The sequence below is a fragment of the Pezoporus wallicus genome, unplaced genomic scaffold, assembly GCF_028554395.1.
Source record: "Pezoporus wallicus isolate ANWC-B61680 ecotype Strahan unplaced genomic scaffold, APGP_CSIRO_Pwel_v1 contig_7178, whole genome shotgun sequence".
In the NCBI taxonomy this organism is placed as follows: Eukaryota; Metazoa; Chordata; class Aves; order Psittaciformes; family Psittacidae; genus Pezoporus; species Pezoporus wallicus.
The window spans coordinates 975587-989632 of record NW_026636884.1 but is presented as its reverse complement, the minus strand read 5'-3'; the positions used below and the strand labels follow the sequence as shown (position 1 = coordinate 989632).

The 14046-nt window shown below is 43.3% G+C and overlaps 1 protein-coding gene across 1 annotated transcript in view; it reads right to left on the bottom strand.

Moving 5' to 3' along the window:
- LRBA (LPS responsive beige-like anchor protein) overlaps positions 1-11161 on the bottom strand; it is a 400308-nt gene extending 389147 nt beyond the window's left edge. Inside the window, exons 1-2 of the mRNA XM_057402038.1 lie at positions 11087-11161; positions 10223-10726 (exon numbers count right to left, since the gene is read on the bottom strand). Of these exons, the coding sequence (XP_057258021.1) occupies positions 10223-10456 (234 nt within the window). The 5' untranslated portion in view covers positions 10457-10726; positions 11087-11161. The remainder of the gene's footprint in view (positions 1-10222; positions 10727-11086) is intronic.
- Positions 11162-14046: the final 2885 nt, after the last annotated feature.

Genomic DNA, 14046 nt, shown 5'->3' with positions numbered 1-14046 from the left:
CAAAAGCAGCATATAGGAAGAGCACAAGTCTTTAATGTCAGGTCTCAGATAAATCTTGGAATAAACATCTCCCCAAAGGCAAGTCCCCTGCCAATCACCTGATCCACAGCAGCTGCAGCGTGCAGTGGCACTCACAGGTCCTCAGCCCACTACAGAACCCAGCAAGTGCTCTGGACTCGCTTTTGCAGCCCCAGATAAAGGCAGCAAGTACCAGGTCTCTGGGAGGTGCAGGCAGAAGCACAGAAAGGACAAAACTGTGTCCTGTTGTAAGGCTAAACAGTACATAATCTAGCATGGCCCTTTTCACAGAGCTCTACTGTTGAGCTGGGCACCACTGCTACATTACATAAGGAAAACTGAAGTGTTAAGAACATCAGAGCTTCAGAAGGTGACCCTTGACTGTAGATTACAAACTGGACAGAGAATGTTTTGCAATCCAAACTGAAATATACACTCCAGCATGTTAGTGTTCTCCCATTCTATAATATCAGCAACATATTAAACATACATAACTCCCCATCTCACACTGGCTATTGCAAAATGCATTCTAAAAATGCAGGCACAGTTACTTGGTCTCGTATTTCAGATGAGATACTAAAAGTCAGGCACTGTGGCACCTAGATTATACACTGTAACCAAATCTTACATTATAACTAAACTCTCATCGAGAGAGAGAGGAAAAAAAAAAACAAAAACAAAGCTTGCAAGTTCTTTTCAGTCAAGTTGACAACCAAAACTAGAGACAAATCACATGCTTAGTTTCAACAAAAGCATTAGTAGGAGGCAGATGCTGACTGGACTGATAGTTTCCATTTGTTTATTTAAGTCATGCACCATTACCAGCATTGCTCATTTGGCTCCCATTCTGCCCCTGACTGCATTGTTTTAAGGCTTATCAGCAATTCTACCTCTGTATTATTGGCCATTTTTTTTTTAACTTATGTCTATAATTGCACATAAAGAACCTGGAGGGAGGGAGGAGTTAAGACCTTGATTCCAAGGTCTGCCAAAATCATTAATAATCCTGCAAAAAACAATTGTCCTTAGGGACACAATTTTAATCCCAAGAAATACAAGCAGCATAATTTTAAGACTTCACTAATAATGGACTACTAAAACTTAAAAGCTGCAGGATCTGCAAAGCCTTTATTCAGCAGTTCTACAGTAACAGGGTTAACCTTATTCTACCTCCTGACCCACCCCTATCCCAGTTGTATTTGGGAAAGCAACCAGTACAATTCCCACTCAAACCTGCACAGTTTGATAAAGGAAGCAATTTGTGAGAGATTTATCAAGCAAACATTCAGCATCTTGGACTCCATATCCTTCCCAGTCCACTGCAAGCTACTGGTTCTTTTGCTGCTCTTTTAGAAGAGAAATTGCTCTTCCACAGCAGTGACCATCTTGCCTGCTGCCTACTGGTGCTTCCAGCCTATCAGCACCCCCAGAAGAGAGAATAAGCAAGCTACACATCACCCTATGCACTGACACAGTTACTGTTTTACAGGGCTAGTCCACTCTAAAACTAGAAATCTGGAGTAAGTGGAGCAAATAGAACAGACTTCATTTCACTAGTTTATTTTTGTAACTTGTGTCCACACCACAGAGAGTAACTGCTGATGGCAAAGGGAGGAGGTGCGATGGGGAGGGGGGTAGGGATCCGACACAAATACAAGTAACACACTTCCAAAGAGCAGATGAGTCCAAAGTAGTTACTCTGGTTTTGATCTTCATATGCAAAGGAACACTAACCCAGTAGCTCTTTAAGTTTTCTTCAGTTGCATCAATAGAACAGGTTTTTGCCAGAACAACTCAGTTTGAGCTGAACAAAAAATAATCTGTATTTACTGTATAATGCATGTGAAATTTTTTTGCTAGATGTATGTAGAATACAAAATCATCAACAGAACTACTCACATGCAGACTGCAGTAAAGAGACTTGCAGCTCAAACTCACAGAGCACTTCACAGGAGGCAACAGAGCACATCCTATTCCCACTAGCTATTCCCATTTTAGTATCATCTCAAGGCAGCTATTAACAAGAAAATCATGCCTGGGACATAGCTGCTCCCAGCTCCACAGTTATTACTAGAGGTGCAACGGAAGGCATTAGGTTTTCTTCTTCACAAATTACTTTCTATTTAGAAACTAGTTATGCCTATATCTGAAGCTTTGGAATCTAAAGCACTGTGGCAATGCAAACTTCACAAATTACAACATGCTTCCAGTATCAGCACAAAGACTACAGTGTCTCAGGGAAAGGTACAATTGCAGTCATGCAGCATCACTATTTAGCAAATTTGATTAAAACAGTTATGCAAAGATGCATCTCGATTGCTATCTGCTCTAAATATGGAGCATACTGGAAACTACAGTTTCCACTGGCCACTTGAGGTATTAAAAAAAGCAGATGGCAACAGTATCCTGCTTTATGCAAATCGATGGGAACCCTCAGATTCCTGGCAAATAGCCAGAGCTCCCAAAGTCTGAAGGTTTCCCAGAGGAAAAAAAAAAAATACAATTGACCAAACCAGTTTTGGACAGGTAATAATATGCTCTAGTGTAGTACGAGGTCTAACAGAAAAATCCAGAATTAGTTAAAGCAGAATTATAATCTAAATGAGGACATTAGTAATTAGGTCAAGCTAATAGCAAAAACCATCATGCAAATGTTATGAAGAGGCCAGCGAGGCCTCCAGGGGCTGTGGAAGAGACTGGAATGGCAGAAATTTAGCTAACTGCAATTAGTGATTATGAAGAAAAAGTTTCTTCCAGATTGACCCATTTAAAATAAATAGAAGTTCTTTAAAAAGATATGCATAAATTTAATGTATGCAAGACTGAATTTGGTAGAAAAGATTCTTAAAGGGCTTTATACACAGAAGCAGCAAAGGTAGTGAATAGCTATTTCGCATCCAATGACTAAACTGTAAAGCGTATTTAATCTGTGGTACAGATTAAAGCTTCCTCCTTAAGGTTTATAGAGAACTTCATGACCACATAAAGACAGAAGCTATAAATGCTTTAAGTTACCAACTTATCTAGTAAAAATGAAACCCAAAAGTCAAAAGTCAAAAGACCATGCCAAGTGTGATATAGTTCAGAATGACTACAGCTTTCCCAATAGGTGGCAAAACAAATATATGGATAGTGAAAGAAATCACACATAAATGTCATTTTTATCTTTCATTTTATCTATCATTTATCTTTCTTTTATCTTAACACCAAAAAAATTGTATTTGATGATTTTTCAGAAGACTGGGACTTCTCAGCGAGCTTCAGCATCTAAATGCTGTACCAAACGAACACTGCCTTGAAGAACTAAGCAAATACCTCTGATTTTCCTCAACCTCTAGTATTCATCCAATACAGCCACTTCCAAAAAACCTTCTCTTTACTCACACTCCTCTTGAATCTGCACACTTCAGTTCATCCCTTGAATAATCTCTTCCAACAGACATGAATAGCTATCTATTTTTATCTCACTCGGCAATGTCCAGCCTTTGTAGCAACCTTGACATGCCATCCACCTATTTCTCCTAATTTCATTTTATTCCCTAATTCACAAATGCTCTTCCTGAGCCAGTCCATATGGCCACTACATTACAGTGCTATCTCCACTACCGGGTCAGGCCAATGGTCCATCTCACCCAGTATTGTCTGACAGAGGTGACACAAAATACTACTGAGAGAGCACAAAGCAACCACAATAGATACCTGACTCCCTCTTCTTTGTTACAGGACACCAACTAGAAAAATTTGTCATTGACCTGATCAATTCCCCTCTAACAGAGAATTCCAAAGCATGCTGTGAACACATTTGAAACAGGTTTACTTGTAGAATGGACTGCTAATTAAAAACTGTCTATCAAATATTGCATTACTAAGATAATGTATATGGAAATGCTTAGTTCAGCCTTGCTTTTTTTATATTTATTTTAGGTTTGTGCAGAGCTACTAATGGCAGTATAGGATGCCAACACTCCTGGAAAACACAGAATGCGTGTCATTCACAGGCACTCAAAACTTTGCATTTGTCATGAGAAGCTATAAAAATTGACCAGTTAGAGTGAGAAAAACCTGAACATTTTCCTGTGGTCTTAAGGTTTTGCCCTCAATATATTGTCATCCTAAGCTGTGTCTTAAATTGCAGTCACAGATGTGAGCTGATATCACAGCCAAGTTAAATCAGCTCCTCTTCAGATTCTAGACATTTTCTTCTAAATTGTCAGCATGCCTAACTCAAGGCTGCCATTACCACCTCACTTGCTACATTCCATGACTTTCTCAGCTGACAACAAAGTTTCCCTAAATTCCTCCACTTACTATGCAGGATGGTATTTCCATTAACTACAAAGTTGCATCAACACCTAAGAAAACCCCACTACACATCACTTCAATGCTAAGTGTATTCAGAACTACTCATAATACAAGACAGAGGTCTGTAATTCTTAAGTGGAGGGTGACTCCCATTACTCAAGGATTTTGAGCTAGGTAAAGTCTGACTAAATGAGGCTGAGAGACATCTTTCACCAGCTAAATATACCAAAATCATCTTTTACTGTTACCAGATCCCAAATTATGGGTCCATGAAGATGACTTGGAATCAAGGAGCCTAAATCAATTCATCAAACTGGGCAAAAACATCTCATTGCGAAAGGGCCAGAAAAAAAAAGTAAGTTTGCATCTATTTTTGAAAAAGATCATAGAGACTTGAGATTTGGAAGCATTTTGCTGAATTCCATTCATTCACCAAAACCATGCATGCACACGAGGACAACTGACTGTCCAAGTTACTGTCATTTTAAGAAAACCTACAAGTTTGACCCAGCTAAAGCCACAGCCTTCCCTTATCACTGTAAACAGGCAGACATGACTGAACTAGGTCACAGTAGCCAAAGGTGTACTTACTGGGAACATACTAGGGAAGACTGCCTATATTAAGAAACACACAATATTTAGTGATGTTCTAGAAAGCATTTGGTTACTTTTGCTTGTCAACAATGTTGATAAAGTTTATATAGAAAATAAATCCTAGCATTTTCTAGAAACCACACTGTGAGGTATCTTCATTGTTATGAAGACATCTACAGTGCATTTCTACTACTGTAATATGTTTAATTCTATTACCATTAGCCTCAGGGGGTTTCTGTATGAAGTACATGCAAAAAAGTGAACAAAGATGAAAAAGGGGGAATTTCTACTTCACAACATCCATCGTAGCAATGTTTCAGTAGCATTCATGCCAAATTAGAAACCTGTTTTAGCAGCCGGTGATGCTATTACCTTTCAATATGAATAATGATAAAGAGTTTATAGTGCAGAAACCATAGCAATGGAGACATGACAAAAAGAGCGGAGGGCATATAAGCAGAAGGCAAACAAGTGGCAGTCCTGACATTTATCTCAGATTTCTTCTATAAAACAAGCCAAGTGCGCTGGAGGAAGAAGGTTACTTACAAGGAAAAACAAAGAAAGTAAACAGTAAGAATTTTAAAAAGTTACACTGATTTTTGTTTGTGATTTTAGAAAATCTGGCAGAAGTGAGAAAGGTGACAAATGAAGCTTATAAAGTAATTTTAGTCTCTGCTCCTTAGATCCTGTTATTTCTCCTCCAAAGGTGATAAAAGCCTAAGATTTATTTCTCATTTGGACTTTGTCACTAGGTAACCCTTGCCGAGGACCTCATAACCCATGAGCAGAATCAGAAGCAACAGCACATTCTCCTCACCAGAGAGAAAGCATTAAAAAAAAAAAAAAAGTCTCTGCAACACAGACTGAGGAAAAAGCCCAAACAAAAAAAAAAAAAGCCCAAATAACTGAATGATATTACAGCCACTAGAACAATTAGAAGTGCTAAAGCTTTTTCAAATAAAATTGGCTTAGAGCAAGGCCTGGCATTTCTTTAGAGAAACGCAGAAAGTCTAGACTACCTGTTGCCTCTATACACTAGCTGACGTGAGACCTGAGTAAATTCTGGCACAAAGTGCCCAAACTGAATGATAACACCACCACAAAGACAACAGTTGTACAGTCATCTGCTTGAAGCACAGCAGAATTTTGCCAGAATATCCATTTCCCACCAGAAGCCTAATAAAGCAGCACAGATAACCACTGTACATACAACATTCATTATGAACTCTCACTTGCCAGTGAGAGCCCTTTACCTACTGACAGACAAGGCTATCCAGTGACCTAAGTTTTATATATAAACAAGAAACTTACAATAACTTGGTAACAAGACAACACTGACATACGACACAAGACAAGCTTGTTTAGAACGGAGTAGAGCAGAAGCTCCATCCAGAATTTTAATCCAGCAAGGATTTTCTCCTGCATTTCCAATGCAGATTGCATAGCCTTCAGTAACAGAATTTATTCTCTACACCTGGAAACTTCAGATCCTAAAAATCTCAACATAACCAGCATAGTACTGTAACTAACTTAGAAATGTAAGTTTTAAAGTTCTGCCACTTGCCAAATAATTTCTACTACTCTATCTGAAAGTTTCTTCATTAGCTGGAGACCAACTTGTTTTTTGTTGTACCGTGAAAAAAAGCATAGCTGTCTTTAAGTTAGTAACAGATCTCACTCTAAATAATTAATTTTTCCATTCTATCATCTTCTACCAGGAGGTTTTTTTTTTATTTTAATAAACTAAGAGGGGCAGGGAGGAGGGAACAGATATGAGGTAATGAACAAGAATAGACCCGATTTGTACACAAAGGAAATTCAAGGAGTTACTGCTGCCCAAAGTCAATTCCAAGTATAATTCACAATGCATGAGCAATATATACCAATATTATAACTTACTGTCAGAAAAGTAACAAAACAGATTAATACTTGAACAGGAATGTGCTTGTAAAGTTTTTGACAGAATAATACACTTCATTAAAGTTAGTATTTTCCTCTTCAATTTTAAGAAGTGCTGAAATACACAAAAACATACCTAACATGGGCCTGAAAACTAGGTTGTCAGAGAATACCAACCAAAACAAAGCAGATCAATTTGAATATTTCTAAGAGCAGTATTTCCAAAGACAACAAATGAGACAAAACCCAAGGTTTTGGTGCATGCTACAAAGGAGCTCACTAAGCACTCTGTTATACCGGTGGACAGAAAAAATTTTATAGGTGCTACTCAGATCCAAGATTCAACACTGCTGGACTGAATAAGTTATTTACTCAAGTAATCAGAACTACAGAACCTGAAATTCTTTAATAAGAACCTGAAAATCTTTAATAAGCAGCAAGTCAATTACTTTGCGCTTCATTTTTTGACCTTCTGAGACTTTCACATACAGATCATGGCCGTCTCTTAAATACTTAAAGATGAGGAACATCAGGACAGCACTTCTTTTGACTCTCCATCACACAGAGAAATTCACTATCAACTCCATCTTGTACAAGCTTGAAAAGCATAATTAAGAGCAACACATTTGCTCAAGAAACAAAGATTTAGGTCAGCTAACCTCCCTTTTTAAAAGATAAACTCTGCAGTTTGAAGGTGGCTATGCTATGAAGAACAGGTATGTAAAAACACCTTTTGACACAGATTTGACAAGCCCTATTTCCACTCTGGTCTAAACACATCTCACCTTAGTGATCAAAACATCCCCCAAATACTGTACATTTCCTCCTTTCAATGTACAAGAAGAAAGCTGGCTGATTTCTGCTAACACTGCTGAGGCAGTGCACTTATGAGTCACCCGAGTGAAACCCAACAGGAGGGGATATGTTGGGCCTAACCCCATTTTCACACCCCCAACTGAACCTGTACACATGAGTAAACTCATTCTGAAAGCTACTGGGAAAACAACGTACCAGAAAAGCCATAGCCAAGATCACTTCATCACATAAAAGGCAAATCTTCTCTGCATACATGCACAGAAAAGCACACCGTTGCTAATCAACACTTTGCATGCCTAACCTGTCATCTGTGTGATTTCAGAGGTATTAGCAAAATGAAGAGGTCACAGCTAATGACTGAGTGGAGGCAGAAATCAATGACAGATAGATCAGTATTGCTTTGTAGTAAGGCCAGATATCCCAGAAAGCTATATTAAAAAGTCAGCTTAAAAATTTTTACCAAAAAAAAAAAAGAAGATAAAAATACACTTTCTGGAACAAAAACAATTTTTTGGCTGGTTTGATTTTAAGCATCCCAGTTTTATTAAAACCACAAAACCACATAACATCAAGATACCTTCTCTTTCCAAATTAAGTCACTCATAGTTGGTATGTTTTCCCAGCATTCAAGAGAAACCAAGGGACCAACTTTCTTTGATATTGATCAAAAATTTTGATATTGTTCTCACATAATCCAGGTAAAGTATCCCTATTACCAAACTATTTGTTGTTTCACGATTGCTATTAACTGCCTACTTCTGCTGTGATCAAAATAATGAAGTGCTGGACATGAACTTTAGACTCCCACATCTTAGGTAGGTGTGCTGGAACAGTCGGGGAGTCTTCTCAAAGAGGTCAGGGATATTACTTCATTTGCAGAAAAAGTGAAAAACAGTTTCAAAAACTTCCAGGGCCAGAAAGTCTCTTTTACTTTTATTTGGGAAATTAAGATCCAGGAGAATGTAGTGCACAGGTCAAGTCCTCCAGATCGCTTAAATCTAAACCCAAGGACTCTATGTAACAAGCTGAATTTTTGTTCATCTCTTACCCAAGATGGAGCAGAAAGGGAATTCCAGAATCAAGGAGCTTTCACATTTTTAATTACTCTGCTGAACCTCCTTCCACTGCTGCCATAAAACACCCCTCCAGTACACTACTCAAAAGACCATGCTAGAAATAAAGTAGAACTTGACATGCTCATGAACAATTTCCCCTCACACAAGTGTCCTAAATTGTAAACTGTTTACCAGAATCTCCTTTTGAACCTCAGGTCCAAGTATCTGAGGGGTTTGTCAAGGACAATTGTCAAGTGGACTCTAAGTAACCTAAATCACTTCCTCATACTTGAAGCATTCAGGAAACCTCTGATCTGCACTTCATTTTTACCATTACTGCAGCCCCTCTGCACTGAGACTTTTACCCATACTATTTAGAGAATTACTTTCTGCTAATATGAAAATATTCAAAAATACTTACCATAGCCCAAGAAGATAACATCAAAAGCATTAAACAGACAACAGCATGCAAGTATTTAGTGACCAATGAAAGTTGCACATAGCAAAGATTACTACTAACAAAATAGCTGAAATGCAAACAGTGATTAAAAATTGGTATGCCTTTTGTGTGAACTTTCCCTGTTACCAAGCTTTACACTATTGCATGCTCTCACTTCCTGGTTTGTCAGGAACCACAAGGTTTTAAAGTCAAAGGTGCTCACTAAAAGGAAGAAAGAGGAACCATGAGTATTTTTAGAGATGTTTTGAGATCTCTGATAATAGCAGAGTTCCTTTAGAAACTTTTCTTTGTGAACAGTTTATCTCCTAATGTTTGGTGTCCTACAGCAAGCAAACATCAACTAGCGGTGTCCTACAGCAAGCAAACATCAACTAGCCTAATTGCTTTAAGTGTGGCCCAAGAAGCTCAACAGTATATATTATGCTTGCAACTTCAACAGTAAAAGTTGTATCCTCATTTTTCAGTGAGATCTAGTCATGAAGTATTAAATACATCCATACAGTATTAAAAAACAGCGCCTAATTCATTAATAAAAAAGGGCACTGAAATCACATTCTACTCTTCCCAACAAGCAGAGTAAGAAAAGCATTTGCATGAACTGCTCCCCGACACCCCCACTCCCTGTACACAGAACATGAAAGTTCTACCTACTTCCAAACCAAACAGGAAGCTAAAAAGGAAGCAAACAATTCATGGGAAAAGTAACATGTATTTGTTTATTTTGATGACAGCTTGAGTTACTAAATTAATATTTAGCTTTCTTGTTCAGTACACCTGTTGAATGTTTAAACATAACAATAAGCTTCTCAGTTGCATATAAAGCAACAATTTTTCTGAGGTAGACTAAGGAGGATGCTGTTTAGAGCTGTTTCAAGTTTAAATGTATATATAGAGGTCCAGATGCTTTATTTTCACCATTTGTCATCCATAAGTAAAGAGAACCTAGCTGAAATCTAGTGTGGTGAAAGTAAACATGTAAAAATATATTGACAGGAAAAAAACATCAGAAAAGCACAGGATTCTTTTGTGCATGTAAGGTGCTCTTCTCTCTCCCTCCCCAAAACAGCAATCAACTTACCAGGTTAAACACAGTTTCGACCAAATCTCTGTTGGACACTTCACCAACTTCCACCAGTCCTGTCAGCACAGCAAATTTCATCTTGATACCTCGGATGGGGACTCCTGGATTCAAAGGCTGCAGCGAACTTGCTCCTTCAGTAGCATTTCCTTCTTTCCCCGCTCCTCCTCCACTACCACCTCCTCCTCCATCATCACCTGTTGGCTGAACAACTTGTTTGTCTTCACTCGCCATGGCTAGCTCCCTTCAGGTTACGATTTGAAGCCCCAGCGGCACACGCTCGCCGCTCCGGGAAGAAGGGGCCACTCGGGCTCCCGGGAATGCAACCGGCGGCCCGCTCTTCCTCTTCAGCTCCGGCTCCTGCGGAACCCACGTCCGGCGGGGGGGGAGAGGCGGGCAGGCAGGCAGGAACGGAGGGAGGACGCGCCCTCGGACTCCCGGCTCTCTCCCTCAGCAGGAGGCGTCTGTCCACAGCTCTGTGCCCTCACGCAGGTATTTACAGCCCTGAAGGACAAGCTGAGATATTGTTCAGCTCGCGGCGAGCCTGGCGCTCCCCTTTCTTCCGGGGGTCCCGCCCCCGGCCATCAGCTCCGTCCCCTGCCCCGCACCGAGCAGGCGGCAGCGGCGGCCGCCTCAGGAGCTCACGCCTGTCCCCGCAGCCCCGCCGCACGCTGAGAGCCGCGCGCCAAGCGCGGCCGTGAGGGGCTTAATTTTCATTAATTTTTGCAAAGGAACACGTTCCTCCTTCCCGCCAGGCTCCCCGTCTGCCGCCTGCACAGCTCCCGCTCCCCTACCGTCGCCACCTCCCCGGCTGCGAGCCCGGACAGGTGCAGCGACCCCGCCGCCCAGCAACTTCGCACTCACCGCTTGCCGCCCGGCGCCGCCGTGGTGGGGGCGCGGGCTGCCCTGACGCCTGGCTCTGGGGCCGGGAGGTGGCTGCTCTGCTCTGCCCCGCTCGTCGGCTGCGGAGAGGGAGCTCCGCCACACCGGCCGCCCCTCTCTCCGGAAGGCGCCTGAAGTTCCAGCAGCAGCCACCGCTTCACGCCAGAGTCTCAGTTAGCCCCATCTCTTCCTGCCGACGCTGCCGCTCTCTGCCGCCATGACAGCGCTGAGCCCCCGGAGCGCCGCCGGCCGAGGAGCCGTGCGCCTGCGCGGCCGGGCGCGGGCGGGGCGGGCCGCCGGTGCGCGGGGCAGGCGCCGCTCGCTCGCGCACGCACAGGTACGCACAGGTGCGCCCAGGTGAGAGGGGCGAGGGCGGTAACTTCGTCCTGCGCCTCGCGACCTGCCTCAGCCGCGGTACCACCTCAGGGGCTGCTCACCTGTGGAGACCCCGAACTTTATGGGGCTGCTGCAGCACCGTGTGAAGGCCAGGGCTCCTCAGGCAATTCTTTCTTTGGGGGTTGAATAGTTGGGTTGTTTGGTTTTGGTTCGGTTTTTTTTTGTGAGTTTCGGGGGGCTTTATGTATTTTGGTTTGGTTTTAATAAAAGAAACCATACGCGAGCGGCAGAACCGGCGTAGAAAAACTAGTTGCGCGCTCCGCGTTCGCGCCTCCGAACAGGAGGGAAACCGTAGGTGGTCGGCACGGCAGTAACACCTTTGCAGGGGGAGTGCAGGTTTAAAGGCTCCAGCTCCCTCGCCTCAGGGAGGGAGTCGGGAGGCTAGGACACCCTCCCATCCCCGTTAGTAGCGATCCTGAGGTGGCTGGTGAGCGGCTTCCCCACCCTAACCTCTGGCCTGGGCGTCCTTCCTCCCTGGTAACCGCTGTTTGGGGAGCGAATATAGGTCATACGAGACGCCGCCCATATTTGACGAACTGAGGTAAAAGGAGTGCCAGAGGAGGGAGGAGAACTTGCCCTCTTCCTTTATAGATAAAAGCCTTTGAAGGTATCGCTGGTTGTTTCGGGTTGGCGTCGGAGGCAGCTCGGTTTGCTGAAGGGCTTGCCACCGGCGAGGCGTTCCGCGAGCCGCACCCCCTGGGCTGGCCGCTGGCGGTTGCCTGAAGGGGGTTTCCCAAAGCAGCTCCGTTTCCCGGTAGCCGGGCGGGAAGAGGAGCTCTTGCCAACGCTCGGCAAGACCGGCCCGTTCGAGCCGCCGGGGCGCTGCTGCCACAGGAGGGGCTGGGCCCAAAGCGCCCAGCCGCTCCAGCGAAGGTGGAGGCAGTGTTCACTCACCCCCGCCGGGTACAAGTCCCAAAGTGGGCGGTGTGGTCCCGGGCGGGCGGGAGCGCGGCTTGCGCTCCCCTCCCCGCCGCTCGGCCGGGCTCCCACGGTATCTCCTGGGCTCTGCATTAAGTCATAGTATTTTGAACATACTATCCTATGATTTTAGTGTTGATATACTTGAATTTCTAGAGAAGGTTCTGCGCAGTATTTTCCAACTACCTGCTGAGTTTGAAACTCTTTTTCAAGTGAACATCACAAATATTAAAAATTAATCATTCACCTAAACAGTTATGAAAACATGTTAGATTTAATCACCTTTCAGTATTATTCAACCTATGTAGGTCTAGGTGGCACATTTTTTCAGAGAAATATTATTCACCTCATCTGATCATTAAAAGAACTAACAAATGTTGCAATTATGGTGAACACTAGCAAAGGTATATCTAAATATAAGGCTGTATTGAGTTTGCGTGGTAAGGTTTGTGGGGAGGGGCTACACTGGTGGCTTTTGTGGGAAGTTGCCAGAAGCTTCCCCCATATCGAACAGAGCCAATGCTAGCTGGCTCCAAGACAGACCCAGTGCTGGCCAAGGCCAAGCCCATTAGCAACGGTGCTAGTGCCTCTAGGATAATGTATATAAGGCGGCGAAAAAGCTGCTGTGCAGGAGCAGACAGAGAGAGGAGTGAGAACATGTGCGAGCAACAGCTCTGCAGACACCGAGGTCAATGAGGAAGGAAGGGAGAAGGTGCTCCAGGTGCCAGAGCAGATTCCTCTGCAGCCCGTGGTGCAGACAATGGTAAGGCAGGCTGTGACCCTGCAGTCCATGGAAGTCCATGGTGGAGCAGATAGATATCCACCTGCAGCCCCTAGAGGACCCCACGCCAGAGCAGGGGGATGCCCGAAGGAGGCTGTGACCCTGTGGGAAGCCCTTGTGGAAGCAGGCAAACTGCAGCCTGCTAGTTCTCCTGAACGGTGCCCTGTGGGAGGGATCCCACGCTGGAGCAGGCGAAGAGCGCAAGGAGTCCTCCCCTGAGGAGGAAGAAGCAGCAGAGGCAATGTGTGATGAACTGACCACAACCCCCATCCCCTGTTCCCCTGCAGTGATGCAGGAAGAGGAGGTAGAGAATTTGGGAGTAAAGTTGAGCCTGGGAAGATGGGAGGGATGGGGGGAAGGTGTTCTGAAGATTGAGGTTTATTTCTCATTATCCTATTCTGATTTGATTGATAATAAATTAATTTCTCCCCAAGTCAGCCTGTTGTGCTCGTTACAGTCATCGCTGAGTGATATTTCCCTGCCCTTATATGAACCCACAAGCCTTTCATTGTACTTCCTCTCCCTGCCAAGGAGGGGAGTGACAGAGCAGCTTTGGTGGGCACCTGGTATCCAGCCAGGGTCAACACAGTTTTTCCAGAAAATGGCTTTCTGAAATGATGTGCAATATGCCTCATAAGCATGCTAAAGGTGGTTGTACTTCTGAAATACTAACCATTACTCTAAATTGGTATATTATTATTGAATAAAATGTTAACTTGCCTGTGGTCTGATTTGGGAATGCCCTATCAAATTTCTTCTGGCTTGGGAGCAAAAAATAAAACACTCCAGACCATGTTCCATTCCCTCCCTACATAATTTTCTTACATTGTTACATTTATCTATATAA